The sequence below is a fragment of the Fusarium odoratissimum genome, assembly GCF_000260195.1.
Source record: "Fusarium odoratissimum NRRL 54006 unplaced genomic scaffold supercont1.50, whole genome shotgun sequence".
Lineage (NCBI taxonomy): Eukaryota > Fungi > Ascomycota > Sordariomycetes > Hypocreales > Nectriaceae > Fusarium > Fusarium odoratissimum.
In genome coordinates, this window is record NW_022158730.1 from 145893 (window position 1) to 171846 (window position 25954).

General features: G+C 47.5%; 11 protein-coding genes across 13 annotated transcripts; 7 read left to right on the plus strand and 4 right to left on the minus strand.

The window, feature by feature from the left end:
• Positions 1-113: 113 nt before the first annotated feature.
• Positions 114-1835, plus strand: FOIG_15302 (CMGC protein kinase; the record flags this gene model as incomplete). Its single annotated transcript, XM_031216655.1, has 3 exons — positions 114-654; positions 947-1380; positions 1787-1835. The coding sequence occupies exons 1-3, from the start codon at positions 361-363 to the stop codon at positions 1833-1835; spliced, it is 777 nt and encodes a 258-aa protein (XP_031053639.1). The 5' UTR covers positions 114-360.
• Positions 1836-3851: 2016 nt separating this feature from the next.
• FOIG_15303 (uncharacterized protein) lies at positions 3852-5719 on the plus strand. Of its 2 annotated transcripts, XM_031216656.1 has the most exons (4): positions 3852-4226; positions 4280-4378; positions 4426-4787; positions 4833-5719. In XM_031216656.1, the coding sequence occupies exons 1-4, from the start codon at positions 4038-4040 to the stop codon at positions 5272-5274; spliced, it is 1092 nt and encodes a 363-aa protein (XP_031053640.1). In that variant the 5' UTR covers positions 3852-4037; the 3' UTR covers positions 5275-5719. The 2 variants fall into 2 exon arrangements, with proteins under 2 accessions (XP_031053640.1, XP_031053641.1); XM_031216657.1 differs by lacking the exon at positions 3852-4226 and having other exon boundaries at positions 4237-4378.
• Positions 5720-5731: 12 nt separating this feature from the next.
• FOIG_15304 (uncharacterized protein) lies at positions 5732-8319 on the plus strand. Its single transcript, XM_031216658.1, has 5 exons — positions 5732-5945; positions 5994-6639; positions 6689-6708; positions 6759-7088; positions 7135-8319. Exons 1-5 carry the CDS (start codon positions 5805-5807, stop codon positions 7591-7593), a joined length of 1596 nt encoding a protein of 531 aa, XP_031053642.1. The 5' UTR covers positions 5732-5804; the 3' UTR covers positions 7594-8319.
• Positions 7457-8352, minus strand: FOIG_15305 (uncharacterized protein). The gene has a single exon (XM_031216659.1). The coding sequence runs from the start codon at positions 8290-8292 to the stop codon at positions 7696-7698; it is 597 nt and encodes a 198-aa protein (XP_031053643.1). The 5' UTR covers positions 8293-8352; the 3' UTR covers positions 7457-7695.
• Positions 8353-8431: 79 nt separating this feature from the next.
• On the minus strand, positions 8432-10925 carry FOIG_15306 (uncharacterized protein). 2 transcript variants are annotated; one of them, XM_031216660.1, is made up of 5 exons: positions 10277-10925; positions 9822-10224; positions 9038-9772; positions 8676-8992; positions 8432-8626 (listed from the first exon to the last, which is right to left on the minus strand). In XM_031216660.1, the coding sequence occupies exons 1-5, from the start codon at positions 10487-10489 to the stop codon at positions 8498-8500; spliced, it is 1797 nt and encodes a 598-aa protein (XP_031053644.1). In that variant the 5' UTR covers positions 10490-10925; the 3' UTR covers positions 8432-8497. The 2 variants fall into 2 exon arrangements, with proteins under 2 accessions (XP_031053644.1, XP_031053645.1); XM_031216661.1 differs by having other exon boundaries at positions 8676-9772.
• A 296-nt stretch (positions 10926-11221) lies between these two features.
• On the minus strand, positions 11222-12525 carry FOIG_15307 (uncharacterized protein). The gene is made up of 3 exons (XM_031216662.1): positions 12360-12525; positions 11619-12302; positions 11222-11567 (listed from the first exon to the last, which is right to left on the minus strand). Exons 1-3 carry the CDS (start codon positions 12476-12478, stop codon positions 11408-11410), a joined length of 963 nt encoding a protein of 320 aa, XP_031053646.1. The 5' UTR covers positions 12479-12525; the 3' UTR covers positions 11222-11407.
• A 642-nt stretch (positions 12526-13167) lies between these two features.
• FOIG_15308 (methylmalonate-semialdehyde dehydrogenase (acylating)) lies at positions 13168-15170 on the plus strand. Its single transcript, XM_031216663.1, has 2 exons — positions 13168-14464; positions 14513-15170. The coding sequence occupies exons 1-2, from the start codon at positions 13319-13321 to the stop codon at positions 14927-14929; spliced, it is 1563 nt and encodes a 520-aa protein (XP_031053647.1). The 5' UTR covers positions 13168-13318; the 3' UTR covers positions 14930-15170.
• A 340-nt stretch (positions 15171-15510) lies between these two features.
• On the plus strand, positions 15511-16666 carry FOIG_15309 (uncharacterized protein; the record flags this gene model as incomplete). The annotated part of the gene is made up of 4 exons (XM_031216664.1): positions 15511-15537; positions 15595-16269; positions 16321-16412; positions 16465-16666. The coding sequence occupies 4 exons, from the start codon at positions 15511-15513 to the stop codon at positions 16664-16666; spliced, it is 996 nt and encodes a 331-aa protein (XP_031053648.1).
• A 96-nt stretch (positions 16667-16762) lies between these two features.
• FOIG_15310 (uncharacterized protein) lies at positions 16763-17651 on the plus strand (the record flags this gene model as incomplete). Its single annotated transcript, XM_031216665.1, has 2 exons — positions 16763-17257; positions 17310-17651. The coding sequence occupies 2 exons, from the start codon at positions 16763-16765 to the stop codon at positions 17649-17651; spliced, it is 837 nt and encodes a 278-aa protein (XP_031053649.1).
• Positions 17652-17699: 48 nt separating this feature from the next.
• FOIG_15311 (uncharacterized protein) lies at positions 17700-23098 on the minus strand (the record flags this gene model as incomplete). Its single annotated transcript, XM_031216666.1, has 8 exons — positions 17700-17891; positions 17942-18250; positions 18305-19046; positions 19103-19723; positions 19788-20165; positions 20215-21941; positions 21994-22876; positions 22923-23098. 8 exons carry the CDS (start codon positions 23096-23098, stop codon positions 17700-17702), a joined length of 5028 nt encoding a protein of 1675 aa, XP_031053650.1.
• A 2303-nt stretch (positions 23099-25401) lies between these two features.
• FOIG_15312 (uncharacterized protein) lies at positions 25402-25772 on the plus strand (the record flags this gene model as incomplete). The annotated part of the gene is made up of 3 exons (XM_031216667.1): positions 25402-25534; positions 25605-25670; positions 25744-25772. The coding sequence occupies 3 exons, from the start codon at positions 25402-25404 to the stop codon at positions 25770-25772; spliced, it is 228 nt and encodes a 75-aa protein (XP_031053651.1).
• Positions 25773-25954: the final 182 nt, after the last annotated feature.

Genomic DNA, 25954 nt, shown 5'->3' on the forward strand with positions numbered 1-25954 from the left:
AGGCTGCACGAAGGTGAGCGACAATTGTTTTTCCGGATTCCGCTTCCAATTACCATCAGGAATTCTGCACATTATTCGGTGCTAGGCATCAGCCCGCCTCTCCTAAATCCTCTCCCAAAAGTCGCTGCCATGACCACGCAAAGTTCTGAGCTAAATGGTGTTACTAACTCATCTTCCGTCTGGGGTGACTTCGTAGACTCAGATGGCGAGTGTGACGTCGAAGATGCGTGCAAACCAATCAACCGATATGAGGAGGGACTCTACCTTCCCATCTGCATCGGTGAAGTTATCGCGGGCAGATATCGAATTGAGCACAAGCTAGGTCATGGCGGATTCTCAACTGTCTAGCTGGCCTACGACATGCACAAGAGAAAGGACGTCGCCCTCAAAATCATGACAGCCGACCCCGGGGGCGAGCGAGAGTTCCTTAGGCAGAATGAGATCATCAGTTGTGTGCCAGACACGTCACGTCTCTTGATATACCATGACACGTTCTTGTTGCCCGGCGCCGCCAGAAATCCCCATCGAGTCCTTGTTTTCCCCCTCAAGGGCCCCAATCTGAGAGATTACGCCCGGGAGACGTCTACAATTGTTCGGAGATCAGCTGCCAAGCAGCTGCTCCAAGCACTCAAGACACTGCATGATGGTGGAATGGTACATCGAGATTGGTCCTAACTCCTCAACGCTAATCTCCAGACAAACTGATCACGCTTGACAGACCTCAACAGCGCCAACGTGATGTTTGGTATTTCCTCATTTGAGATTGGTGCTGATTTAACCACCAAGTATCAGATTCTTGGTCGCCCTCAGAAAATAGAATTGCCCACGGACCATGAGATGTGGAAGGATGGGCAACTGGTTGCACCAATGACTCCAAAGGACAGCTTTTGTTGTTCAAAATATCATCGCCATTCGATCTGGCACTGAAGTAGACTTCAAGCTTTAGGTACCTGTCGGATACTGCGCGCCTGAGCGTATGCACCAGATAAATCCGACTTTCGCATCTGATATGTGGAGCTACATGTGTATCTTTACTGAGCTTTACCTCAAGTGGCCTCTCTTCGGCCCTGGCTTCTTCGGTGGTGGATTTCGCTTTGTGGCTGAACTTTTTGTCAGAGTGCTGGGCCCTCTGCCTCTCTCGTGGAAAGGCTCATACGACGGCGATGGAGAACCAGATGAGAGCTGGTACGATCAGAGTAAAGTCTCGGAACCAGAAATGTCTTTGGAATCAAGAGTCACTCAATCTCGGGATACTGTTGAGCCTGCTGAGCAACAGCTGGTGCTCTCTATACTACGACGGGGTTTTTCTTATTTGCTTGAGGAACGGTTGAGTGCAGGAGAACTTCTGGAAGATGCCTCATTCAAGGCGCTTATGGACAGGTATGGAGTTTACAGATTGCAAACGGTAATAGTTCACATACCTTTTATTTCACACCAAAGTCTTGTCCATGCGGGCTGCTACAGTTAAAGATCAACTCGTGGCTTGCAGGGCGTTTTGCGAGCTGTCGACAATGGTGCCGGGAGAACCCGTACAAGCTTATCTATAAATAGCGACATACAAAAATTGGGTCAAAGGACGGAGAATTTAGAAAGTCTCGGAGCTTGGCTTTAGCCAAGAAAACCGAAGCTTTGGGACACAAAATTGGCACGCATTCAGATTGATAGAAATGACCGTGCTTGCCTGCAGGCGATAGAAGTATCGCCAGGACCATGCTTGAACAGATGTCTCTCGTGGGGGAATATGCATGAAATTGCCATTGAGTTTTGAATCTGCTAACGTTAGTAGCGACATAGCGGCGCTCGTGATACACGGCCATTTAAATGGACCCTGCTAACTGGTTCTAACAATCTTTGTCCTAATTTTCTGCAAACTACCCTATGCTAAAGATTTGCATAAGAATCATTCTTGCAACCATACTTACAGTAACAATCAGGCTATAAGGTTAATTATTGCATTGAATTCACAAGCGAGCTCGATGCGGGGATGGCGATTTGTAGTCCCAATCTGGCATGTTCTCCATGATCGATATCACAATGAGAAATTCCAGTAACCTCGCAATGTTGCAATGTGTGGAGTCGATGAAACTTTATGCTCGCAGAAAGAAACCGGAACAAACGTACCGAGGAGATATACAGTAAACGAATGGAACCACATCATCCATGTTCTATAGATATAGGCCTGATGTTAATATCACCGACGCATAAGCGACAAGACACCGTTGACGTTCCAAATGATGGTTTGCCGATTGCGTTGAATGGTGACATTTCATCGTAGAGCACCTGAGATCTAATAGCTGCATCTATAAAATACCACTCCACGTTACACTGTTCCTCGCCTAGTCTTCGCCTACAAACTCTCCTCTTCGGTTGGACGCAAGGGACTCAAGGCCCTCAAGTTCTAGAACCTTGATTTATCCAATCCCAGAACAGCATCCAACTGCCGATCACTGCTAAACAAAAATCAACGATATGAGACAGCTTTTAACTTTAGCATTGCGTGATCAAAAAGCAAAAAACCTAAACTCTTGTTACAACAGTCCACAAGTCGGCGCAGTTGATGTCCGTGAATCCGATGGCTTGAATGCCCTGTTAGTTCCATGCATAAGTGAAAACCTTCTTGTCTCCCCCTCCCATCAACACGGCTCACCCATCCTTGCAAAATGCAACCCCTGAGTTGCTTCTGCCGGGTGGTACTCGATCTGAATGGTCAGTTGGCAGAGCTTCCTCCGCGGTTACCGGGACGTTCCATTTATCGCAATCCGTATTCCGGATCATCCCATGATACGTGAGATGCATGTCGCTTAGGGTGTACGAGATCGATTGGTGCTGAAGCGAAGGAGTCGAGATTTGAGTGCTAACTCGATTTAATACTCTTGACCGAGGACTTTGTTTCTGTTAGTCAGTTTTAACATGTGCCGAATCCACAGCGTTGGAGGCTTAATTTTCCTTGACGGGCCTTTTATATACAGCTTCTAGAAGTGAACTAGACGACCCCATAGATTAGCAATGGAATCGTAAGCTTGGACGGAATGTCATTCCAGTGGGATAGACTTTGCACTGACAGGTCTGCTATTCCCTGCTAGGCAGCCGCGTCGGCCGCGGAAAAAATCCAAGGGTACGAAATCTACAGGGCTGTTAGTAATAAAGTTTAAGCAGTGTAAACTCTGATTACAGGAGGTAGCATATTAATTCGTGCCCAATATATTTCTCTGGGGAAACTCGTCTCGGTTAAATGCGTGAAACACAACCGACACTCGTAATAAAGTATATACATAATGCATTACAGATATTCTCAACCAGCAAGTGAAGAGAGAAGAGAAAAGGTGTTGTAATGGCCCCTGTAGCTTACATGGTACGATGAATGGAGGATGCCGAAACGCGGCTCACCTCCCTGTTACGCGGAAGCGAAAGGGGCAAAGGATCGGCAGTTGAGGTCGAGGCCTTTGAAGAGCCCTTGATTGGTGTTCCGACCCCAGATCGACATAATCCGCCGCACGGAACGGCTGTTGATCCCGCCCCACCCAGCGAAGGATTTACCCATCTTGGCTTTGTGATCCCACACAAAGTCCGAAAAATCATGAGGTAGCGCAAGGATGTGCCCTGAAATGAAAGAAAGCCTCAACGGCTTAGAGGCAAGTAAATCTCCGGGTTCTTCAGGCACTGAAGGAACTTTGATGCAGGGGTTAAATCAAAGGATGAGATCCTGTGAGCAGGAGAGTTAATGCCAACCAACACTGTTGCGTGTTCTGGAGTTGACCTGTAAGTTTAACATGGCATGGACAAGAGGGACTCGGTGGTTTCTTATCGAGTCCTGATATGCCCGGTTGAGATAAGTTGTCTCCCGAAACACATGTCTTATACGCAGGGTGGAAAAAACAAGGGAGTGCATGGTCCCAGTCGCATCATTGCGTTAATTAGATATCAGTGACATAAACAGTCAGAAGCTTTATCACCCTAATCCACCCCAATTTTCAGTCTTGCGGCTTTGCTTTCATGTGTTTGATCTGTAATTCATCAATTTCTCACAAATCGTCGAGATGCTTTTACCTCGTGAGCATGAGACGCCGTTTAACAAGGCGCCTGTTATTCGGGCGCTCTCGATGATTCTCATGATTGTTACTATGTTCTCGGTATTTATTCGTGTTCTTACACGGATTGCTACGATGAGGAGATTACGATGGTCGAGTCTGTTCAAGTCAGATGATATTCTGATCTTTGTGTCGATGGTGAGTATCTAATTAAGTTTTGATCGCTGACGATCTCTGGACTGACATTTTAGATCTTTGTGATTGCACAATCGGCGGTCGTTTATTCACAGGGCGCAAATGGGATGGGAAAGCTAGATGTGTCTTCTAGCCAAATATCGCTGATTCTGAAGGTGAGTTCGACGGCACATAACTGCGACTGGTCTGACGGCGGTATCAGGACCAACTCGTATCGGACATTCTGTTTTATCTCGCATTAGCTTTCTCCAAGATTTCAGCCACGACGACCGTTGGAAATATGTCACCACTGTCTCACAAACGAATACTGCCGATTCAAATCATCATTGTAGGCTGGGCCGTTTCTGCGATATTTGTGCGAGCATTCGCATGCTCGTTACCGTCATCTTGGGACTACATCAGCGGTTCATGCGTCGATCTGGTGGCATTCTGGGCATACGTCGATGCTGTCAACATTATCACCGATCTTCTCATCACAGGTGTCACCATCGAAATTCTCGTGCACCTGCAGATGCCAGTTGGCACAAAAGCAATGGTCGTTGGCGTTTTCGGCTCACGCATTCTGTAAGTCATCTACGCCACGCATCCACACAAACTAACAAGTCTCAGGATGATCCCTCCCGCCGTGTCTCACATCTACTTCTTCAAACAAGCTCTCGATTCATCCACACCGATCTTCACAATGTGGAAGCCCACCATCATCGTACAAGTGATCCAGTGCGTCGGTATCACCACCACCTGCATACCCTTCTGGTGGCGCTTCCTCAAGAGTCTCGAATCAGGCCAGATGGGTGCCGGCGATATCTTTGGCGCACTCAGCAAAAGCAACAATAGCAAAAGTGGCGGGACGACTAGAGGGACGGGGAACAAGTCTAGGTCTAACCACACGCTGACGTCTGGGTCGCAGGCTTTCGAGCTGACGAGCAGGCAGGGGGATGTGAAAAAGTTTGCGCATATTGTGACGGATCATGGGAAGGGAGGCTCGTGGGATGCGGCGCGGCAGAATAGCCAGGAGGCCCTTGTTGATCCCTCTGCTGGGGTTGTTCAGTGACCACTCGGATCTTAATTGCAGGTACGTGCGGTAGGTACCGGTGTTCTCTTTAGCAATGATAATTCATGGATCCCGGTGCCGTTGGGCGGGCCGAACCCTTGTAATAAAGTGGGATGGTTTAATGGTGTGGCGCAATGCATGTCCCTAGCGTACCTGGTGAAGATAACAAGGGTCAGAGTCAAGACCTCAGTCCACTCGTTCGTAGTTTCATCCTACGCGATATGCATGTCTCATGCAAGTTGGGAATACCTCCCCTACTCGGCTGTAGCGCCAACAGGTGGTTCTACTCGCGTTCCACCTGTACCGTTACCACGAGTGATATACCGTCAGGGATAGGATATGCAAGTTCGCCGAAACTGTTTGTCATATCTGACAGGCATGGGGGGTTGTATTTAACTTTTTGCTGCAGACGGAGTTTCTTTTTAAACTTTCCCCAACTCCCCCCGATTTTGAGGGTCATTTATTTGCAGCGCAGACTGCATACTTTCTTTTTGTAATAACGAATCTGACCCATTTTGAGGGCGATCAATATGGCTACTCAGTACGAACTCAACGATATGGCTGCTGCGAAACATCCCCGATCGACGGTTGAAGATGCTTCGGAGTCCAGTGATCAGGATCACATGGACAACGCGCAGTTGGCGAAGCTCGGAAAGAAATCAGTCCTCAAGGTATGCAACAACAATTGACCCTCTTGAAACCCAATTGACACAATATAGAGAAACTTTGGAGGCTGGACAATTCTAGGCTTCAGCTGCGCCGTCCTCGTCACCTGGGAGGGAACCCTCATGAACTTCGCTCCCGGTCTCAGCAATGGAGGCAGCGCGGGTCTCATCTACGGTTACATCTTTGTCTGGATAGGAGTTCTCAGCTCCTTCGCCTGTCTCTGCGAACTCGTCTCGATCGCCCCGATGGCTGCTGGCCAGTACCACTGGGTCGCCATGCTTGCGCCTCCACGATACGCGAAATATCTTAGCTACATCACGGGATGGATGAACTTGGCAGGGTGGCAGGGTACGTCTGCTGCTGCGGGTTTCCTTACTGCTACCATGATTCAGGGTCTTGTTATTTTTACGACTCCGTCTTATGAGGCGCATACGTGGCATGGTAGTTTGATGATTTGGGCTTGTGTCCTGGTCGCTATCATTATTAACACTGTCGTCAGCGCTTTGCTTCCGATTTTGGAGGGAATGATCTTGATCTTGCATCTTATCGGCTTCTTTGCTATTCTCATCACTCTTCTTGTCTTTCGCGACAACGATAATGGCACTGAAGTCTTTACCGAATGGCGCAACTCGGGCAATTGGCCCACTCAAGGTCTTTCATGGTTCGTTGGACTGTTGGGCTGTGTATTCTCATTCACCGGTAAGTCTTGATCCCAACATCAATTGCTCAGTCAACTAACGCGCACCAGGTGTCGACTGCTCCTTTCACGTAAGGACCACCACTCGCAATCGATGTTTATGTTACTAACCATTTCGCAGATGTGTGAGGAAGTCAGAAACCCTTCTTTGATCGTCCCCCGCTCCATCATGGGCAGTATCACCATCAACGGTCTTCTCGGCTTTGGCATGGTCATCGCCATGCTTTACTCCGCAACCGATATTGACGCTGCCATCGAGACACCAACTGGTTACCCCTTCATGGAGATCTTTTACCAAGCCACTGGATCAAAGGGCGGAACCGCCGGAATGGTGTCACTTATTATCGTCATGACCCTTTCTGCTACCGTTGGTGTCATTGCTTCGACATCACGTATGCTCTGGGCGTTTGCTCGTGATAATGCTCTGCCTTTCTCACCTATCCTCTCAAGAGTACGCTCAAATGTCTCATCTGTAGGAACCAACTAACAAATCACAGGTCGAGAGCCGCACCAACATGCCTGTTTGGTCCATCACGATCACCTGTCTCATCTCCTGCATTATCGGTCTCATCAACCTCGGTTCATCAGTCGTCTACAACGCCATCATTTCAGTCGCCATCTCCGGCCTTTACGCATCATACTTCATGCCTGCGATTCTCCTCCTCTACCGTCGCTGCGATAAGAACTATCAGATCAGGAACATCCACGGCGACGGCCAAATTCTCGAATGGGGTCCTTGGCACCTCAAGGGCATGTTTGGCATCATCAACAACACCTTTGCCTGCATGTTTATCAGCATCGTTTGGTTCTTCAGCCTGTGGCCTCCCCAAACCCCCGTCGATGCTAAGAGCATGAACTATGCCTCTCTCATGACTGGCGGCATTGGTATCCTCGCTAGTATTTACTACTTCCTTCGTGCCAACAAGGTTTACGTGGGACCTAAGAAGGAAATTTAAATAGACCCAGTGCGCATGGAGCCTAATAACACCTGCTCCGATTCTATCATTGTCTAATAGCTCTATAGCAAAAGTTTGTCTACACTGATATTATAAAATACATTATTTCCAAGGCATGATCGTCAGTTCGGGCCATAACTTTATCCAACGCTGTACTTTCTTGTGGTATGTCTCTTCTGTCATGATCATCTGATTCGGGCGCACCGTGAGTCTGAACATATCCGAGAATCCCCATGGCGCAAAGATATCCCATTCTCCATCCTCTCTCAGTCGAACGCCGATAAGCGCAGTGTTGGTCCCCCAAGTAGTCATAGATGCCTCACTAGAGCGATGTTGAGGGCACGGTTTGCCAAACTTCTTCTCGTACCAGAGATGCACGCGTGCTTGATTGCGGATCTCAACTTCAGTAGGAATATCCGCAAAGATCTTCTTGCCAGCCTGAATGACAGCATCTTCAGCCTCCCATGATAAATCCGCGTCGTCAAAATAGATCAGGTCGTAGTCGTCAATGCCTAGTTCTGGGTCGCGGTCTGTGACGACGTTCCAGACGGTTTGCGTGAGTGCACCAGCGGCGAGGTACCAATTGGGGAGTTTCATTTCAGCGGCACGCGACAGGACGGTCATGAGTGTCTTGTTGCATTCTATTGCTTGACGAAATCGAGCGATTTGCTCATTGATTGGAAGGAGAGCGGCGTCCATTTTGTTTGTAGAGTTGAGGTTTAACGGTCTGGGAAGGATGAAAAGTTCACGCTTGATCGCGGCTCAAGGTGAGACCACTGCACGTGACATGCATCATCTTGCATCGCGTTTAGGCAGCAAATCGAGATGGCCATAAATGATGAGAAAAAGATCACAAGCTCTGATTATAACATCTATATCTAATGCAATTTATACTATTCTAAGCTCATGGGAGGCTGACTAGCAAGTCTCGAAGCTTGGGAAACTTGGGTGAACCCATTCCCGAGACTGGATCCCATCCCTTGGCCGCCTTGAACCCTGCCGTGCCGCAACCAGGATTAGATCCTTCAGTGATCTGCCAATGTTAGATATTTTCTCATTTGTTTAGGATCTTGTCGACTTACATCAGTGAAAACTTCAGGATGCTGATACAGAATCTGGTTCAAGAAGCCAATTGGTTTCTTTCCCGCCAGCAATCGCTCATCATTGATTCTGTTAATCATAGCAGCAAACATGGGAGCAGCAGCGCTGGTTCCTCCACTGATAGTGGTCTTGCCATCCTGGAGGAGAGTGACATTTGCTCCCAGAAGCGCGACATCAGGAATAGCGCGTCCCGAAATGTTGTATGTTCCCTTGGGGTAGTGAGGGCTGTTAGCGGCGAGATAGCTAGCGACAGCTTTGCGCTGGTAGGCTGGCTGTGCATTCATATTACTGAAACCGCCTAGGCTATGTCAGTAAGAGCTAGTGATCTGAGGAGGATACTCACCTCCGGAGTAAAAGTTGTGCTTGGGATCATAAACAGCAACTTCGTTGGTTCTGCTGCCCGTAAAGTTGACTTGTGTCGCTCCAACTGCTGTCACATATGGACAAGATCCAGGGAAGAGAGAGTTGAAAGCTTCCTTCTTCTTATCGTAAGGGTTCACGGTACACTGCGTAGCACCTTGAACACCACGATCTCCAGAAGCCACAAGAACACTGACACCACTGAGAGCCAACTTCATCCACTCGTGACACTGACGTTGGATGTAACGACGAGGTAGAGTTTGTTCATCAATTGCGAAGGAGATTGAAACGACGTTTGTAACCTGGTACTTGCCGCACATAGCAGGGCCTTGGAAGCCACCAAAGACAGGGAATGTAGGATCAAGATCAGGATCATCGCCTCCATCATACTTGCAGTAGCTTGCGTCAACAGCGTCGAGAAAGTCATTTGCAATACCTCCTTTGTTGCTATAGGGGGTCTGGAACATGGTAACGGTCTGGGGGTAAACGATTGGATACGACATTTCGATGTCGAGTAACTCTTCGCCTTCGACGGGCTCACCTTCTGCCACGGCACCATTGATGCTCTTGACTTTAGGTTTTGTTCCCTTGGGGATGAATGGAGCGTGCTTTGCCCAGAATTGGTTGAGATCAGCTGGCTGATACGGGTCACCATATCCAAATAGACCCATGGAGTTATTCTTAGCTGCCTTAGTTCCAAGAGGAACGCCGTAGAGCTCTGATGTCGCCAGTTAGTAGGAAGCGGTGACTTCTTGCATTTGACTTACTTCGGATACAAGCTGGAGTCCAGCTTTCGCTACAATTGCGCAGATCATCTGCTACTGGGAGCTTGTATGGCGGTGGCAGGGTATCGATGACGGGTTTAACTGCATGGCTGCGCTTGGTCTTGCCAGTCTTCTGAGATGGGGCCAAAGCAATGAACTCAACATCGTCTTCAATCGCAGATGGAACTGCGTGGTCGGTAGGTTCGAGGCGAAGTTCACCAGTCGCATCGTTGTGCATAACATGAACGCCAGCTCCGAGCATCTTCCCAAGCTGCTTGACTGGAGCTGAGAACTCTAGGACAGCAGCTGCCTTCTTAAGATGCACTGAGGATAAGTCGATACCTGCATCCTCAAGCCAGCGCAGAACCTTTCGCTGTGAACCCTCGCTGGGTTTAAAGAAGTCTTGCTATAAGTTTGTCAAAATGGGCAACTCCGGAGCAGATTGAAGAAGAACGTACGACTTCCCTGAGCTCAAGATAGTGCCCAAACTTCTCTGAACTAGGATCCGAGATATCCATCAACAAAGCTTCAGCTTCAGCAAGCTTAGGCTGATGGAACGCGACAGCAGCGCGAACCACTTCGTCTCCAGACACGGCTTTCCATTGCGATTGAGGAAGGGCACCGACGATCTGCGCGCTCAGAAGCGCGACAAATGCTGTGTAACAGTGCATTGTGATATGAACTCGCAGCAACGCGCTGATTTCATGAAGAATATCCAGATACAGACTTCTGTAAGTCGAGAAGTCTTGGCAGGTCAAGAATCACGAAAGTAAAGGGGAAACATTTTGTAGTTCGATGAAATCGGCTAGAACGGTCGGACCCAGTTCCTGGTTTCAAAACCTCGTATTTGAGCCGGAACTAATTTTAGATGGTTCTCGTGATCGTAAAAAGCATAGCGTTGATGATAACAGACTAGTTAACCTATAGCGTCCGCAAATGGAAAGATCAGTTAACTTTTATCTGCTAATGCTTCGTATTTCCTCTTGACCTTCCATTAATGTCAATGCGTCAGTGTCGTTCAGACCGGAACCACCGCAACAAAGACCGCTCGGTCAAATACGGCTGTTCTATCAGTTCTAGGAGAAGAAGGAATCGAGTTGCATTCGGGAATAAGTCCATTGAGCCTTGTTATCAACATCCAAGGGGAAATCTCTCTTAAACGCAACTTTAGATGTGAGGACATAGTCTGAGTTGCTCAACATGCCGGTCTTGAATGAGCCATGGAAAAGGCTTGAGAGCATTCAGTGAGCACAAACAGAAGCTTCAAATAGATCTAGTCACAGGTGCAGAGCCGATCTGGCGAGCATTCACTGCAATGGGGCCTAGGAACTGACCTCGCGAACCTTTTCTGGGCTTCGCATGTCGATTTGCAGGGTTAGTGTAATATACCTTCGCTCGGCCCTTTCTATGCCGAGACTTCCAGAATGCTTCTGTAATGCCCCCAACAGACAAGGTTATACGCGGGGAAGCTGGTCTTTCTTTTAGCCTAATATGCGGATATAGTATATTCATTGTATACGCTATGTCAATAATCCATTTGCCACATGTCGTTCAAAGAACTTCTAGTCAATTAGCTGTTCTGAGCTCAATCAAGGCCGGGTAATGGCTTGACCAGCAGCCAACTGTTCAGCGATCTTCTTAGCCAAGATTTGGTGAAATCCTTGTGTTGGATGAGCGCCGTCGATATACATGTACTCCAACGCATTGTATTCACAATTTTCTGACTTGAAGTCTGGCGTAATCGTACCACTATTATTTATTAGTCTAGATCATGGCAAGAAGTTTAGTAGGCTGCTTTACCTCTTGTAATCTGCACAAAATCCCGTACTCTTGTACACCGCGGTCTCGGGAAATTGAGTCGGATCTTCCGTGACAGCAGTGATCAATGGGACAATGTCAAACAAGAAAAAGGTGCTGTGAGGCAACTTGCGGTCGAGCTGTTTCAAGAGTTTGTGGAGCTGCTTGTTCCAATTTTCAGATGCTGCCTTGAGAGTTGGTGCAATGGGCTTTGGGACGTTATTCGGGAAAAGAGACTGCGGCGGCGTCGAGATGAACAGAAACTGGCGAGCACCGTGGCCGTGTAGGTCAGTTGTAAGCTCGCTTAGGCGCTCCATGATTTTGATGACCGTCTCATCCTGGTCAGCGTCATTGATGGTGCGGTATATATCGTTGATGCCGATAAATACTGTATACAGCGTACGCTTTGGTGGAAAGAAGTTTGGTTGTTGTTGTTGTAAATATGCGTCAAATCTATTGACCTGGGTGACTACGTCACTTGGCCCAGTCTTGACAATATTGACATCAGTGACAGCGCCACCGACAGCCATATTATATAGCAATACGGATGACTGATTATACTGTGTAGTCAAGTACATGGGCCACATTTTGCCATTGGAGCTTGTTTTGCCGATATTTCCGAATGGGTTGGAGACGGAAGGCTGAGCTCCAGAGGTATTGAATCGAGTGTCCGTCCATGAATCACCGCTAATTGCATAGTCAGACTTATAACAACTAGAAGTAGCGGACTGTCAATAAACTTACAAAGACACAATTTTGTTAATCTTAGAAAAGTCAAACTTCTGAGAATGTTTATCCAATGAAGGCGCTGCCGCGATAGTATGCAGCGTACTGGCAAGGGAGACCAGACCGAGAAGCTTCATCTTGGAGGCAGAATTGACAACAATGGGACTAAAGACAGTGCCTAGATGCCCGGAGAGTTTATAACAAACCTGGGGTCTTGCAGGACTTAAAATAGGAAGCCATTTCTTGAATCTCGGTGGTCAATCCCCCGAAGACCAGATTGGCATATTTCCAGAATGCGGAACATTTTGGGGGTGAATGGTGCTAACCCTATATGCCGGCTGTGGGCATAGTTAAGACAAATACTAATCAATTAGGTACCATGCGTGTGGGTTTGTCTATGATAAGGATATTTACATCGAAGCCTAGTGGCTGAAAGTGTATATTCGCCTTATAGCAATATACAACGGACAGCACTAGGACCAACAGTTCAAGGCCTCTGGGACACTCTCCCGGCTACCAAATAAGGTGCCCTGAGTCCCTGACTAAGGCAAAAAGTTAGTGGGAAGCTTAGTTGGAGTAGGTGGAGTCTAGCGGGGAGCAATGCCGGGCCAAAGGAATCAACTGTGACGACAGCTATCTCAACTCAATCGGAGGCTGAACTCAGCATCATGATATCCAGTCTCCAAAATAAACGGAGATTAGATAAAGCCCATCTTGGAGATCCATGAAACCCAACGGTGACACGAGCATCAATGTCTCTGATAACTCACTCCGATAGGCTCCAACGATAACGGTTATCGGCCCCGCCAACACTGATAAGCCGTCACAAGACACTCTCCGTGGTAGAGTGCGGGGTAACTGTCGGTCTGTCCCGAACGGAGGCGACCGCTCTTTGCTCCTATATCGGGAAGGTTTCCGCCTCATTATATCATTCTATCCCTTCTTCGTTTCTTCCATCAACAACATCCATCTCAAAAATGCCTTCAACATCAATCTACCAGTCTGTTATTTATCCCGGCAACCACGAAAAGTTGGACAAGCCTAAGGATACGCAGAATTTCATCGACAACAAACTCGTCTCTTCGAAGACGTCGTCATGGATCGAAGTTCATGACCCTGCGACAAACAATGTCATCACGCGTGTTCCTGAGAGTACCAACGATGAACTTCAAGAAGCAGTGAAATCAGCCAAGGCTGCGTTTCCGGGATGGAAGAGGACGAGCATTATTAAGCGTCAGCAAATAATGTTCAAGCTGACGCACTTGATCCGGGAGCATATGGATAATCTTGCGACAAGCATCGTCACGGAGCAAGGAAAAACTTTTGCTGATGCCAAGGGCGATGTTCTTCGTGGACTGCAAGTTTGTGAGACAGCTTGCGGAATCACTACTCAGCTCGGCGGGGAAGTCCTCGAGGTTGCCAAGGACATGGAAACACGCTCCTACCGAAACCCATTGGGTGTTGTTGCAGCCATCTGCCCCTTCAATTTCCCAGCTATGATTCCATTGTGGTCTCTTCCTGTAGCGACCGTCACTGGAAACTGCATAATTGTCAAGCCATCGGAGCGTGATCCGGGTGCGGCTATGATGATTGCAGAGCTTTGCAGAGAAGCTGGCTTTCCACCTGGCGTCGTCAACGTTGTCCATGGATCAAAGGACACCGTGAACTTCCTTCTTGACGAACCTGAGATCCAAGCTATTTCCTTCGTGGGATCCAACAAGGCTGGAGAGTATATCTACCAACGAGGATCAGCAAACGGAAAACGCGTGCAAGCAAACCTCGGAGCAAAGAACCATGCTCTTCTGAGCCCAGACGCCAACAAGGATCACGCCCTTGATTCAATTGCTGGAGCTGCTTTTGGTGCCGCTGGACAGCGATGCATGGCGTTGAGTGTTTTGGTCACTCTTGGAGACGCGAAGCAATGGTTGCCAGACCTTGTCGCGAAGGCGAAGAACCATATCGCTGGCAGCGGCTTTGACTCAAAGTCGGATTTTGGACCTTTGATCACTCCTCAGAGTCGCGATCGCTGCAATGCCCTCATTACAAGCGCTGAGAAGGACGGTGCGAAGATTCTTCTTGATGGTCGAGGATACAAGCCTGAGGGTTTTCCTGATGGCAACTGGGTGAGTTTACCGTGATTCACATACGATCGAGTCGCTAACATAGTCCAGGTCGGCCCTACAGTCATCTCCGGCGTCCGTCCTGACATGGAATGCTACAAGGAAGAAATCTTCGGCCCTGTCCTCCTCTGCATGGAAGAAGAAACTCTCAAAGACGGCATCGATCTCATCAACTCCAACGCCTGGGGTAACGGAGCAGTCATCTTCACAAACTCTGGAGCCAAGGCATCTCTCTTCCAACAAGAAATCGACGCTGGGCAAGTTGGCATTAACGTGCCGATCCCAGTTCCCCTGCCCATGTTTTCTTTCACAGGAAACAAGCGCAGTGTGGCTGGAACTGGTCTTGCCAACTTTTATGGAAAAGACGGATTGAGGTTTTATACCCAGTGGAAGACTGTTACTTCGCTTTGGAGGGCAGATGAGGCGAGCACAGGAGAGAAGTTGACGAGCATGCCTACCAATTCTTAGGTGTATGTTTCGGTGGTTTATCAGGGCAAACAGTGCTTATCTAGACTTCAATCAAATATTTCCCAGGAAACTCATAGATACTTTGTGACGCGCAGATTCGGAGTCAGTAGCGAATACTGGGGAGCCTGGAGAGCTGAAAATACCCCTGTCCGTGGCTGCATACTCATTGCAAAGCATTGGCTCAGAGCATCCGTCACTGCAGGGATTAATCGAGGCCATCCTGTCAGCAAGCACAATCCCCTCAATGCCTTTCTTCTACTTCCTTTCACAACCATCCGGTTATTGAACCCGGCTGATCAAATATTCTACTTCGCTTCTCTCGCGCCAGCACTATGGTTAGAAATCACCCTCAGGATCCCTTCCAGCGTCGGAGTCTTGTTGATAGAATCTCATCTTCTTACGCAATTCAATCGCAGCTTATCGGCGCTATCCATGGACGCATAAGTCCAAGAACCGAAAAGCCAGCCACGCTATTAGTCTTGTCGTTCAGGTTTTTACCTCACAGGAGAAATGTCCGGATAAAATCAGTAAACATCAGTGTTGAATTCTACGGAGATGATAGCTGTCCCACTATCTCCTCAATGGCGCCTGACGGCAAGGTCGATGCTGTAAGTTAGCCCCCGGCATGACCCCGTATCCTGTGCTGAAGGTCTTACTATCCAAAGCTCAAGAATACCATTGAAGAGACCACGGTGAATGCCAACGCTGGGATTGGCATTGGTGATGGCCTGGGCCTGGAATTAGGGAGAAATGTCTTGGTAGAGAGAACTTCGAGTGTTGTCCTCACTGGCTACAAATCCCTGAAAGGAAGTGCCGTAGGCCTACCAAACGTCGTGAACTGGACCATTATGGAAGACCCGATTATCAAAGCAGGTGTTCCGCCGTATCTGCAAACAGCCATTTTACTTTTACGAAGGACAGATGAGGTTTTCAAGGCCAACGTCAATGTCAAAGCTGACGTTTCCGGGTTCTCATTCCGAAATTTACAAGATGGTTTGCTCGAGAGTGAAGATGACCCTGTGATCTTTGATCCTGGTGCATATCCTCTGATACCTAACGAGCTAGTTGGCCTGGACTTGCATGACCTCGGATCGATTGATCTCTTCCAGCTTTACAAAGTGCGGAACGTTATCGACAACGATGACATTCCGCACCGTGGAACTATTGGTCAGACTGTCAGGGACCTTTTCCAAAAGGATAAAGCAGCGGATGACAAAAGCGAATCATGGTTTATTGATCTCTGGGACAACAATACCGCTGGTGATGCACGAAACGTATTGCCCAAGTCATTGGATCGAGGCGAGTTGGCAAAGTACTTTTCCTGGATATCGGAGACACCTGTATGACATTGGTCTGTTCTTATATTAGAACTTCAGTACTGATTCTATCAGAATAATGATGCCCCAGCACCAATCGCACAAGCGGATCGAGAGGGGCAACAGGCCCAGCAACAGCCGAGACATACTCATTTCTGCAACTTGATGTTTGTCCTCTACACTTATGACTTGGCCCCCAGTACTGACTTGACAATTTAGTGCAAGGCAGTCAAGTGAGAATGAACTCACAACCTTCAACAAGTTGGAAAGCCTCCTCAACGAGCCTCCTGTCGTGCTGCTATCTGAATTTTTCGACCTCCCAGACGACTTCGAAATCTCTCGACGCCATGACCGTGGAGGTTGTCAAGTGTTCAATAGTAAAGACGGCAACAAAGCTTTCAATCGTGAGCAAGCTTCTTAAGCATCATATCGAGAACTACCGCTGATTTAAGGTTTAGTATACATCATCCAGACGCCATTCTACAGTACAGGCTTCTGGTCATTACTTCTCTATTCCATGATCGATAGCAATGTTGCAGGAGCCTCCAGCAAATTATCTGGTGTCATTCAAGCTGATGCTGGCGTTGATCTAAAAAGGATCTTCTGCGATGTGCGTGACCTCGTTGCCAGGCATGGCCACCATCGAACTCTGTTACCAGTACAGCTATTCAAGTACCACTACGAAGCTACTTTGTCGGCTTTCAACTCTATTCAGACAGACGTTGGAATGGTAGATGAGGAGCTCCTGCGGCAGTTCGAAGAAGAGGGCAAGCTAGATGATGCAAGTAAGCTATACAGGAGATTGAGCATGACATTGCACAAGTGTAGCATGAACCTTGCTGAACTTGGTCGACGACGAAGATTTGAGGAGGAGCTTGGTAGCCGACTGCTGCAGGATTTGCAGAACGATAGTAAGCTAAGAGTCGTGGTGGAGATATACTCTAGAATGTCTCAGAGTCGGGACTCGGACATTGAGAGTCTACCTGGAAAGATTGAGAGTCAACGAAATGTTGTAAGTGTCACCATCAATGCTCTTGAGTCCAGTGACTGATGCACAGTGGCAGCTATACAATTTGATCACGCAGCACGATAGCTATCTACAAGCTAGGCTAGCTAGAGAATCACTCCGAGACTCCAAGGCGATGAAAACGCTGTCTATCTTGACGATTCTTTTCCTACCTGGAGCTTTCATCGCTACTATCTTCTCCACCAACATGTTCGACTTCAAATCCAAGAACCAGCAAGTGAGGGTTTATTTTGCGATCGTTATCCCTCTCACTGCTGTTCTGATGATCTGCTGGGTTCTTTGGTTGAAGAACACACCTGAGAGAGCTGATGAAGAATCCGTACGCCAAAATCAACCAGCGGTAGCTATTAACTGGCTAAAAGGGAGCAAGGCCGATTGATGGGAAAGCATAAGATGCGTTAGAACTACTACCATTAACAGACCGCTTCTACATACATGCTCTCGGGGTGACTGTCCAACTCTGAGCCTCAAACACTAAATCTCTGCTCTTGCGCAAGGCCTCCAGATCGATGAATACCCTCAAACCAACTTGGCCTGATTCTAAGCCGTGCACCCGAAAAAGGATATAGACCTTGCGACGTTGCGTAGCGGTATTAACGCTTTCACCAAAAGACTGCATCTGTGATCTTATCAGTAGGCATACTACACACAAGAGACTGAAGATATTACCCGTGCATATTGATGTTTACTCATGTAGAATGGCGTGTCGAGACGTCCCGATGTTGTGGTCTTGACTTCGATATAGTACTCCGGTCGCTCTTTTCTCCAACTGTCCTCGAGATAACCTTTTTCGATCAAGTAGCTGGTGAATGTTCCTGTCACGTCATCAAAGAACAGATCCCCTTGCTCTGTCCCATACCAATTCCCAAGAGAGTTGTAATCAGGGTGTATGCTGGCATGGTGTCTGACAGTACTCTGCCAGTTATCTCGAGACCAGCCAGGGAGGGCATGGGGAATGGTTGAAAGCAGCTCAAAGACCTGAAATTATTATTTCAGCGACGACGGCCCATTGTATGAGATGAGCACACTTACATATAACTCGCCGGCGGCACCAACCATTCGCTGCCACTCTGTCTGGTCTCCAACGTAGAATCTGAACAGTCCGGAACGGGCTGTGCTCTCGGCAAGACTCTGTGAAATTGCAGTCATATCAAAAACTGAATTCTTGTGCGGAAACGTCGAGATGCGGGCGACATTGACAGCTTGAATAAGCAGGGCCTGGTATGGAGTAGTGGCGTCGCGGATGACCTGTGCAGAGCTTACAGCAGGGACAGGAGATCTGATAATTGTGTGGGCCGGTGACGGAGATGGAGAAGGAGCAGAGTTGTCTCGTCGCCTCTCTGGTGTATGGGGGGGCTCTGGTATATCGTTTAGCAATGCACTCGCCTCGGATACCCCATAATACTGAAGGATACGTCCAACGTTGGAGAGCTTAGCTCGAAGGACACTGGCGACAATCATCACAGCTTCAGGGTTGACACCGCGAACTGGACAACCTAGGAGCTGAGCGGCGAGGAGCCTCGGAAATTCAGTAGACATGCAGAAATCGCGGTCTTCGTCGTCTTGCGGAATGTAGAACTGCCAATTTGCGAGTAGAGTCAATTGGAAGTGCATTCCACTTGTCGCCAACGGCACTGTAGTGGCCTTGAAGCCATGGTACCTTGTGATGCTGGACTGGATCTCTGGATGACGGAAGACCTCTACCTTTCGTATCGTGCCTTGTAGGGTGTAGCTGCGTATTGTGGGTTGGCCATCGCTAAAGTGCGCAGCGATCCTATTCGGTCTCATTAGCTTGTAAAAGGGTTGATTGGGTAATCCTTTTTGACAAACATGGAAAATGCTGCAGCTTTACCAGCAATATCATTAGAGAGAGCGCTTTCTACAACACCTTGAGATTCGTCAACAGACGTCTTTTCCGTTACTGACTTTGAGAGGTAGCGTTCAGTCAAGCGCAACCACGCAATAACAGGCTCAAGACGATGCACTTCCTCAACGGAAAAATCGAGAAAGTTGACCTTATCCCGCAATGCGGCCGCGTATACAGGTCGGTCATTTATACAGAAATCTCCCAATATGGACATGGGCTGAACCTCTCCGGACAGCAGCTTGACCGGAAAGACGCGGCGAACCCTTATCTTATCCGCAAATACACTTGATGATTCTTTGTTTGCAGTCAGGCCATCGAGCAGTGACCAAAAGAGTTTCTTGATTTCTGGAATAGGTTGGACAGTGTTTTCGACATCCAAGAGACGCTGATAGATGAGCGAAGCACCCATCTTGGGAACATCGAGAAAGGATACGAAAAGTGGTGAATGATCTGGGTAAAGCGGTTCCAGACTTATTTCATCCTGGTTGGCACCTTCGCTAGACCATATACACTCTGAGACTTTGTACCACCTCTTGCTCGCTTGATGGGGTGAATAGATGAGAGAGGTGTCTCGAAAGGCTTGCCTACAACTTCGTCAGTTACAGCTGTTGTGGAAGAAGCAGGTCAGATTTCCTGCTCTGCCCTTACTTGATGATAAGCGCGTTGATCTCGTCGAGGTTCTTCGTCTGTTCTTGAAGAATCGTATACAGCTCTTTAACCACCACCGAGTAGTCTTTCTTCTGATCCAACGAACGAGATGAGTGACCGAGCTCACTAACCACATCGTGTTGGGTTATGTCTCGAATCGCAAGAGTTTGACTGAAAAAGTTTCCCAGCTTTGCGCTATCTCCCGGCTCCATCTTTTCCATCACAGGGGACCATAGAGATCGAAGAGGTTTGTAGAAATTAATACCATCAGGCGCAGTCCACAGGCATGATGGCCTGTTATCCCAGCGAGCAGCTTTCTTCAAGTCCGAGGATCTGAGCGGCGTGCAGAGGACGCATTTGTTGTCATTAAAGAAGTTTCTGCTATGGTTAGTCTGCGTCCTTGGCGAGAATAGGAGTGGTAACCTACGTGATCTGGGTTTGTACCGCGATAGTAGCACTCGAGGATCCGACAGGAACCCCAGATTCAAGCTTAAGATACAACTCAGTCACAGCTTGTGAAACATCGCTTGTCATCTCAGTGGCAGTTTTAGAGATAGAGCCGAGCATCGCCAGAGTGAACTTAGTGTCGTCTTCCGCCCCAATGCCACAATGCTCTGCCAAGGCGAGCCATGCAGGAATTTCATCGTCTTTCATCCGCTCATCAAGTTTGAGGAACGGCATGCTCTCCACTGATGCAAAGCATTTGTGACAGTTCTCCACCAATTCAGGCAACGGAAGAAAGGTCTCCTGTAACGCGTGTCTCACACCATCGGTGCAGAGAAACTCCATTCTTCGCATAAGAGCAGATCCCTTCTTATCATCAACCCACTGCTTTTTAACTTCTGGCTTTTGGAAGTTCAGCATGAGTCTGTGAAGTGTAAGCCCCGGCCAAGCTTTGACAAGATATTGATACTCTTGCGAGTAAGTCTTGTCGGCCTCTGGGGGCGGATCTCGTACAGAGAACAGTTGGATCTTTTCTTCGCAGTAGATAATGTGATATAGCCATTGGGTCCATGGTTTCTCATTGCCAGCTGATGGGGTCGGCGGATCCTCAAGATAGGCCGGGTGCAGGAGGGATACATCTGGTGGCTCAAGTCCATCTGGGAATGGAGGGTTGAAGATCTTCCCTGGGGCCACTGGTCCGTCGCCAGGCAGGTAGACATACTCTTGTTTTGGACGCTTGGTGCGTAGCTTCTGGTCAAAGACAACCATGATTTCTTGCTCGTCCTTATTGATGAAGTCCTTCGGCTCGATCCGGTAGAGGAAGATAAGATGGTTTTTTGACTTGGCCATGTCTAGCTTAGCCACCTCAGCAGGATCCTTATACAATTTTATAATCTTTTCTCGGACTTGCTGAACAGCAAGAGTCTTCGGGCCAAAGACCTCATAAAGCTTCCGACAATCCGGATTCGCTGCGGCAGCCGGTAGAAGCATTGAGAAATCGAGATCTCCGGGGATGGGGATACCTTCAATCAAATTGTCATAGAAGTCGCATTTTGTTCCGTTGATAATGGCCTGTTTTAAATCCCCCGAGGCGAGGGGAATAAGATGCATGCCGCGAATTGCAGTCTTCCAATCGTTTTGTTTGTCATTCCACAGCTTCAGAATGAGACTCGCCAGTCTAGAATGCCAATCTTCATCTCGATTCTCAAAGACTCTTGTCCTCCAATCACCAGTCTTTGTGAATGCTTCCAGCCTCGATATGATCGCCCAGTTCGGCATGTAAGTCAATCCATACTGACTGAGAATATCGAGGTCCTCGGATTCGTATCCCGAAGACAGATACATCTCTTGGTCCAGATCAGGCAAAAGCGGTGCACCATGCTGGTCCAATTGATCGGCGGAAAGACGCTTGAGTAAGGCTATTTTTGAGACACTGCCAAATTTCTGGCTTCTCGGACGCAAGAGTGGTACTTCGGAAATTTGTGACCGCAAAGTGTTGTCGAATAGGAGCCAAAATGGATCTATACTGTTTCGATTGATCTGGGGGAGGAAACGCATCCACTTGTGTTCCAGGCCAGGCTTCTTGCAAAGGTCTTGGACTGCTGTTGCGATTGCGTCCGCAACTGCCTTCTTGAGATGAACGTTTCTGTCTGAAAAAGTAACAAGCTTTTGTCTTGTCGCATCGGTAACGAAGTCAGAGTGAACAAGAAACTAGGCATATTGATTAGCTGGGTATCCAAACCGTACGGACGGATATACTGACGCTCAACCCACTCTCAGAGACTGGCATGAAGGCAAATGCTTTCTGGATCTCAACAGTAGGCTCAAATTTCTCATCAATAGGGAACGCTAATATAATTTCTGCGCTGGAAGTGTTTGCCGAGGATTCTGGAGCAGGTCTTCGGTTCGGGTTGGCTGGCAAACCCGTTGCCGTTGATTTGTAGACGAGATAACGATTCCATGTCTTGAGCTTAGTCGGGCCGAGCATCTTCGTCGTTGTAATAAGAGTCCCTGAGCCGAATAGGGCTCTGTCGAGAAGCACGTCCTTTGAGCGCTGAACTTCGTTGTCGTCACCCAGTACCGTGATTTTCAGCGACCGTAGGTTTCTCATGAAGAGTAGCACACTGTCCGGCGTATCCCAGAGCTGGTTTACGAAGCTACCCCGTAGATTGTCTCTGTTCTGATCCTTCAGAAACAATATGATTCTTGTCCGGTTTCCGAAGAGGCCACCATAAGCTTCATGTTCCCCCACATAGTCGGGAAGAACAGGTGGCTCGGTCCAGTGAGGTCTAGCCACTCCAATGCCAGAATCTCCATCCTCATGCTGTAGATAGAATGAGAAAGGCCCAGATTCGACCTGAACCTTGGATGCGATAGTGAAAACAGACTTGAAACCCACGTCCGACTGTCCTATGTAGCCGAGTATTCCATTCTTTGTTGACTTTCCGAAATCGCAAAGAGATTTGACGTTGCTCTCTGTAAATCCATCCTCGTTGCTACCGATAATTACCATATCTTGAGTGACGATGAACTGGACCCCAGGATTCGCGCATGCGGCCTTTGCACGGGTGTATTGGTTGTCGTCCGCATTCTGGAGCAGTTCAAACGCGACATTGATGTTCCCCGCAGCTAACTTCTGTACAGCCCTAGCAAGAGGTTAGAGAACAGTAGTATCTAATCGCGACTACTTACTCTGTAGCGGCGGCATGAGATTTAGAATTGCTCTTCAGAGCTTCCTCTACTACCCTTCGTATATCGGCTGGCATCGCATCCAACTTTGCCGCTTCGATGTAGCCATGGCCAACGGCGATCTTCTCTATAAGCTGTTGCGCTTCGTCACGGGCCTGTGACCCAAAAATCACGCTCATTGCGATTCCATGTAATGATGAGCGTATTCCGAGTTACACTCAAAATAAAATGTTGGAAGAGAGTCAAGGCTGTGGAGTACGGGAACTAGGATTTAGTTTGATGGTTCAAGCCTCGGTGCATGGCCATCCCAATCAGACCATCTCCCGTCTGCCTTGACAGCCCTCAGGCAACTTCATAGCCTGGGGCAGGGTGAACTGACAGCCGTTGTGATAGCCTATCGAGGCGCAGTAGTGTATTACTCCAGATAGGTTAGTGTAAAGCAGGGATGTTTTCAGCTCTCATTCAATTTCCAGGGCCTGTAACAGCCACTTTCTGCAGGAGTCTACTCTAGCTTCTGGGCAAGGAGTTTACACTGGCTGAATTCAAGGATCGGCAGTGCCGCATGTACCGTTGAGCGCGTAGCGATCCCATCTTATTGGCGCTGGTTCCGTGAGTGATTCATCGTTATCGGGTGTTGGATTAGCTTCGGGTCCTGTAAACGTACCCGTGACAGTTGAATTGTTAATGGGATTAAAGATTCTCCACTTGCCGATTCAGCTTTCGAGCAGCAAAACGAGTGCCCTAAATTGGATTAACTCGTCCCAGTATTCCAGTCTAATCCCGTGCAACGGCGGCGGCTATAGGTCTAGAGTACTCCAATATTCAGCATCTGCGATACTGCTTTACTTTGCATTTCATGGCTTTGGCTGGCCAATCGAGAATAGATGTAACTGTCCTAGGTAATCCAGGTTCCTTGGAAACACGTGGTATTATGGATCCTTTTAATTACCTTTTCGCCGTTTCCTTTATTTATTAGAGACTATCTTTCATCAACACTCCTTCTTGCATTGCCCCCACCCGCTCCGGAATATCTCTGAATTAATCCGTTCAAAACGTCGATGAGTTCGCGTCTAAGACGAGTTGCCAAAGAATGTCAGGAGTTTTAGCAGAGCAGTTATGACCTACATCCATCCAACAAAGCAGATTTGACCTATCTTGAAGCCTCTATGCCAATTCCCCAGGTACACCCTACGCTGGAGCCACTTACACACATGAGGCAGAACACCGACACGATAGCAACACAATAGGATATTTACAATCATATCGCAGATGCTAGATAAGAAGTCTGCCAAGAAGAAAGCAACTTTATTATACTTACTAATTAGCTATTTTAAAAAAATTTTAAAGTTAATCTTAAGCTAGTCCAAATAGTTAAGCTAAAGCTATATTATTTAAGCACCTTAAGTTAGTGGTAAACCTATAGGTATTTCTATGTAAATTAATTTTAAATTATATATATAAAACTAATAAATATAAATAGCTACTTTAAAATTTAATTAGTATTAACTCTTATTAATATTTATTTTATTATATTTTCTTTATTAAGTAAGAAATATAAAAATAATTTTTTTATATATTAAATTAATTCTAATTATTATATAAAAGTAATAGGATTAGGTATCCCTTTATTATCTTAATTAGATACTACTTAGTATATATACCCTTTGTGGTCCCAGAGGAACCAAGGCCAACAGCGATGGAAACTTTTAACTAGAGCCCGGATACATCGGAATACTAAAGTAATTATTTTAATAAATTCTATAGCAGTAGTAAGAAGTAACTTTCTCGGCTAAAACTCTGCTTCGCGTCAGGGCCTTACAGTGGGGGGGAAAGCATTCGCAGGTGTGCAGGTCGGTCTGCTGCTCGGAAGCTAGTAAGGGGTAGCTTGTCAGGTCCTCCACACCTTATATTACACTGGAATTAGCAGTATTTAAGTCATTAACTAGAGAACCTAACGTCTATCAACGCGGCTAACACACCTGCAAATATTTTTTGCCTCTAATATTGCCAATGCAAACTCTTACTACGGCGTTCTGTGCCAAGCTGCTCACCACAGCGCAGACATTGCAGATTTCAAATACTGATCGGCGTCAAGTTACTGTTTACTTATTAGCTTTAAAGTATATTCTACTTGCCAGTGGGTCCATCAATAAGCTGATTATCACTGGATTGAACCTTCTGGCTTCCTTCTCATACTACTTGATCAGACAAGACTCACTGCCGATAGGTTTATGAGACCGCTGATAGACCAGGTAGCCGGGCTATGTGGGAAAAGTGGGCATATCCTGTTAATTGTCTTGAACTCTAAATCGGACGAACACGAGGCGGTCTGGAGGATAGGGGCTTTTCTTAGCTATTTCTCCTATATAAACCCCTCGAACAAGAGGTCGTAGTTGGTGTGATCCTCTTCATCTTTCACCATAATCCTTTCGCATCAGTCAGCGTCATGAAGTCTACCTCTTCTCTCTTTCTCATTGCCCACATGGCTGCTGGAGTTCTTGCTCTCGGTGGAGATGGCGCCGGGTGTCAGTTGAACATCGACTGTCTCAGTGGATACTGCATGCCTCATACAGGCTCAGACAAATACGTATGCTGGGGTGCCCGTCGTAAGGGAGGTCAGTATATTCTTGGCATTTACTTTCAACTTCGCAATGGAAAGTCACTAAAACGAATTATTTCTGCTAGACTGGTGCAACGTCAACTATAGCGGAACAGTGTGCAACAACGGACTGAAATGTGTTTCTAACCAGGGTAAGTTGCGTTTGCGGGCTATAGCCTTCCTGCAATATAAGATAAAGTCTAATAGATGCTAACTGTATTCTAGGAAGCTGGTTCCTTGGCAAGTGCACCTAAAGGCAGCTAGAAGGTCCTAGCTACATGAATTAGTAACAATACTATATATACTTACCTCTCTTAACATTTTTACACATCTGTGGGGTTGCATTCGGTGGCGCAACAACATTTGCAGTGTCACTCAGGTGATGTGCCTCCATATCCACAAGTCTCGTGTCGGACGCTTGTTGACTGTTTACTGA

What these genes read in the sequence shown, in the direction of transcription:
- FOIG_15307 (XM_031216662.1), bottom strand. Translation starts at nt 12,478, where the DNA reads ATGAAGCTTCTCGGTCTGGTCTCCCTTGCCAGTACGCTGCATACTATC. An exon ending in ATTAACAAAATTGTGTCTTT is followed by an intron (nt 12,303 to 12,359) that starts GTAAGTTTATTG and finishes CTATGCAATTAG; the next exon opens with CGGTGATTCATGGACGGACA. An exon ending in TTTTGTGCAGATTACAAGAG is followed by an intron (nt 11,568 to 11,618) that starts GTAAAGCAGCCT and finishes AATAAATAATAG; the next exon opens with TGGTACGATTACGCCAGACT.
- FOIG_15308 (XM_031216663.1), top strand. Translation starts at nt 13,319, where the DNA reads ATGCCTTCAACATCAATCTACCAGTCTGTTATTTATCCCGGCAACCAC. An exon ending in GTTTTCCTGATGGCAACTGG is followed by an intron (nt 14,465 to 14,512) that starts GTGAGTTTACCG and finishes AACATAGTCCAG; the next exon opens with GTCGGCCCTACAGTCATCTC.
- FOIG_15305 (XM_031216659.1), bottom strand. Translation starts at nt 8,292, where the DNA reads ATGGACGCCGCTCTCCTTCCAATCAATGAGCAAATCGCTCGATTTCGT.
- FOIG_15306 (XM_031216660.1), bottom strand. Translation starts at nt 10,489, where the DNA reads ATGCACTGTTACACAGCATTTGTCGCGCTTCTGAGCGCGCAGATCGTC. An exon ending in GACTCCAGCTTGTATCCGAA is followed by an intron (nt 9,773 to 9,821) that starts GTAAGTCAAATG and finishes TGGCGACATCAG; the next exon opens with AGCTCTACGGCGTTCCTCTT. An exon ending in GCACAACTTTTACTCCGGAG is followed by an intron (nt 8,993 to 9,037) that starts GTGAGTATCCTC and finishes GACATAGCCTAG; the next exon opens with GCGGTTTCAGTAATATGAAT.
- FOIG_15304 (XM_031216658.1), top strand. Translation starts at nt 5,805, where the DNA reads ATGGCTACTCAGTACGAACTCAACGATATGGCTGCTGCGAAACATCCC. An exon ending in CTGTGTATTCTCATTCACCG is followed by an intron (nt 6,640 to 6,688) that starts GTAAGTCTTGAT and finishes AACGCGCACCAG; the next exon opens with GTGTCGACTGCTCCTTTCAC. An exon ending in GTGTCGACTGCTCCTTTCAC is followed by an intron (nt 6,709 to 6,758) that starts GTAAGGACCACC and finishes ACCATTTCGCAG; the next exon opens with ATGTGTGAGGAAGTCAGAAA.
- FOIG_15303 (XM_031216656.1), top strand. Translation starts at nt 4,038, where the DNA reads ATGCTTTTACCTCGTGAGCATGAGACGCCGTTTAACAAGGCGCCTGTT. An exon ending in AAATATCGCTGATTCTGAAG is followed by an intron (nt 4,379 to 4,425) that starts GTGAGTTCGACG and finishes CGGCGGTATCAG; the next exon opens with GACCAACTCGTATCGGACAT. An exon ending in GTTTTCGGCTCACGCATTCT is followed by an intron (nt 4,788 to 4,832) that starts GTAAGTCATCTA and finishes AACAAGTCTCAG; the next exon opens with GATGATCCCTCCCGCCGTGT.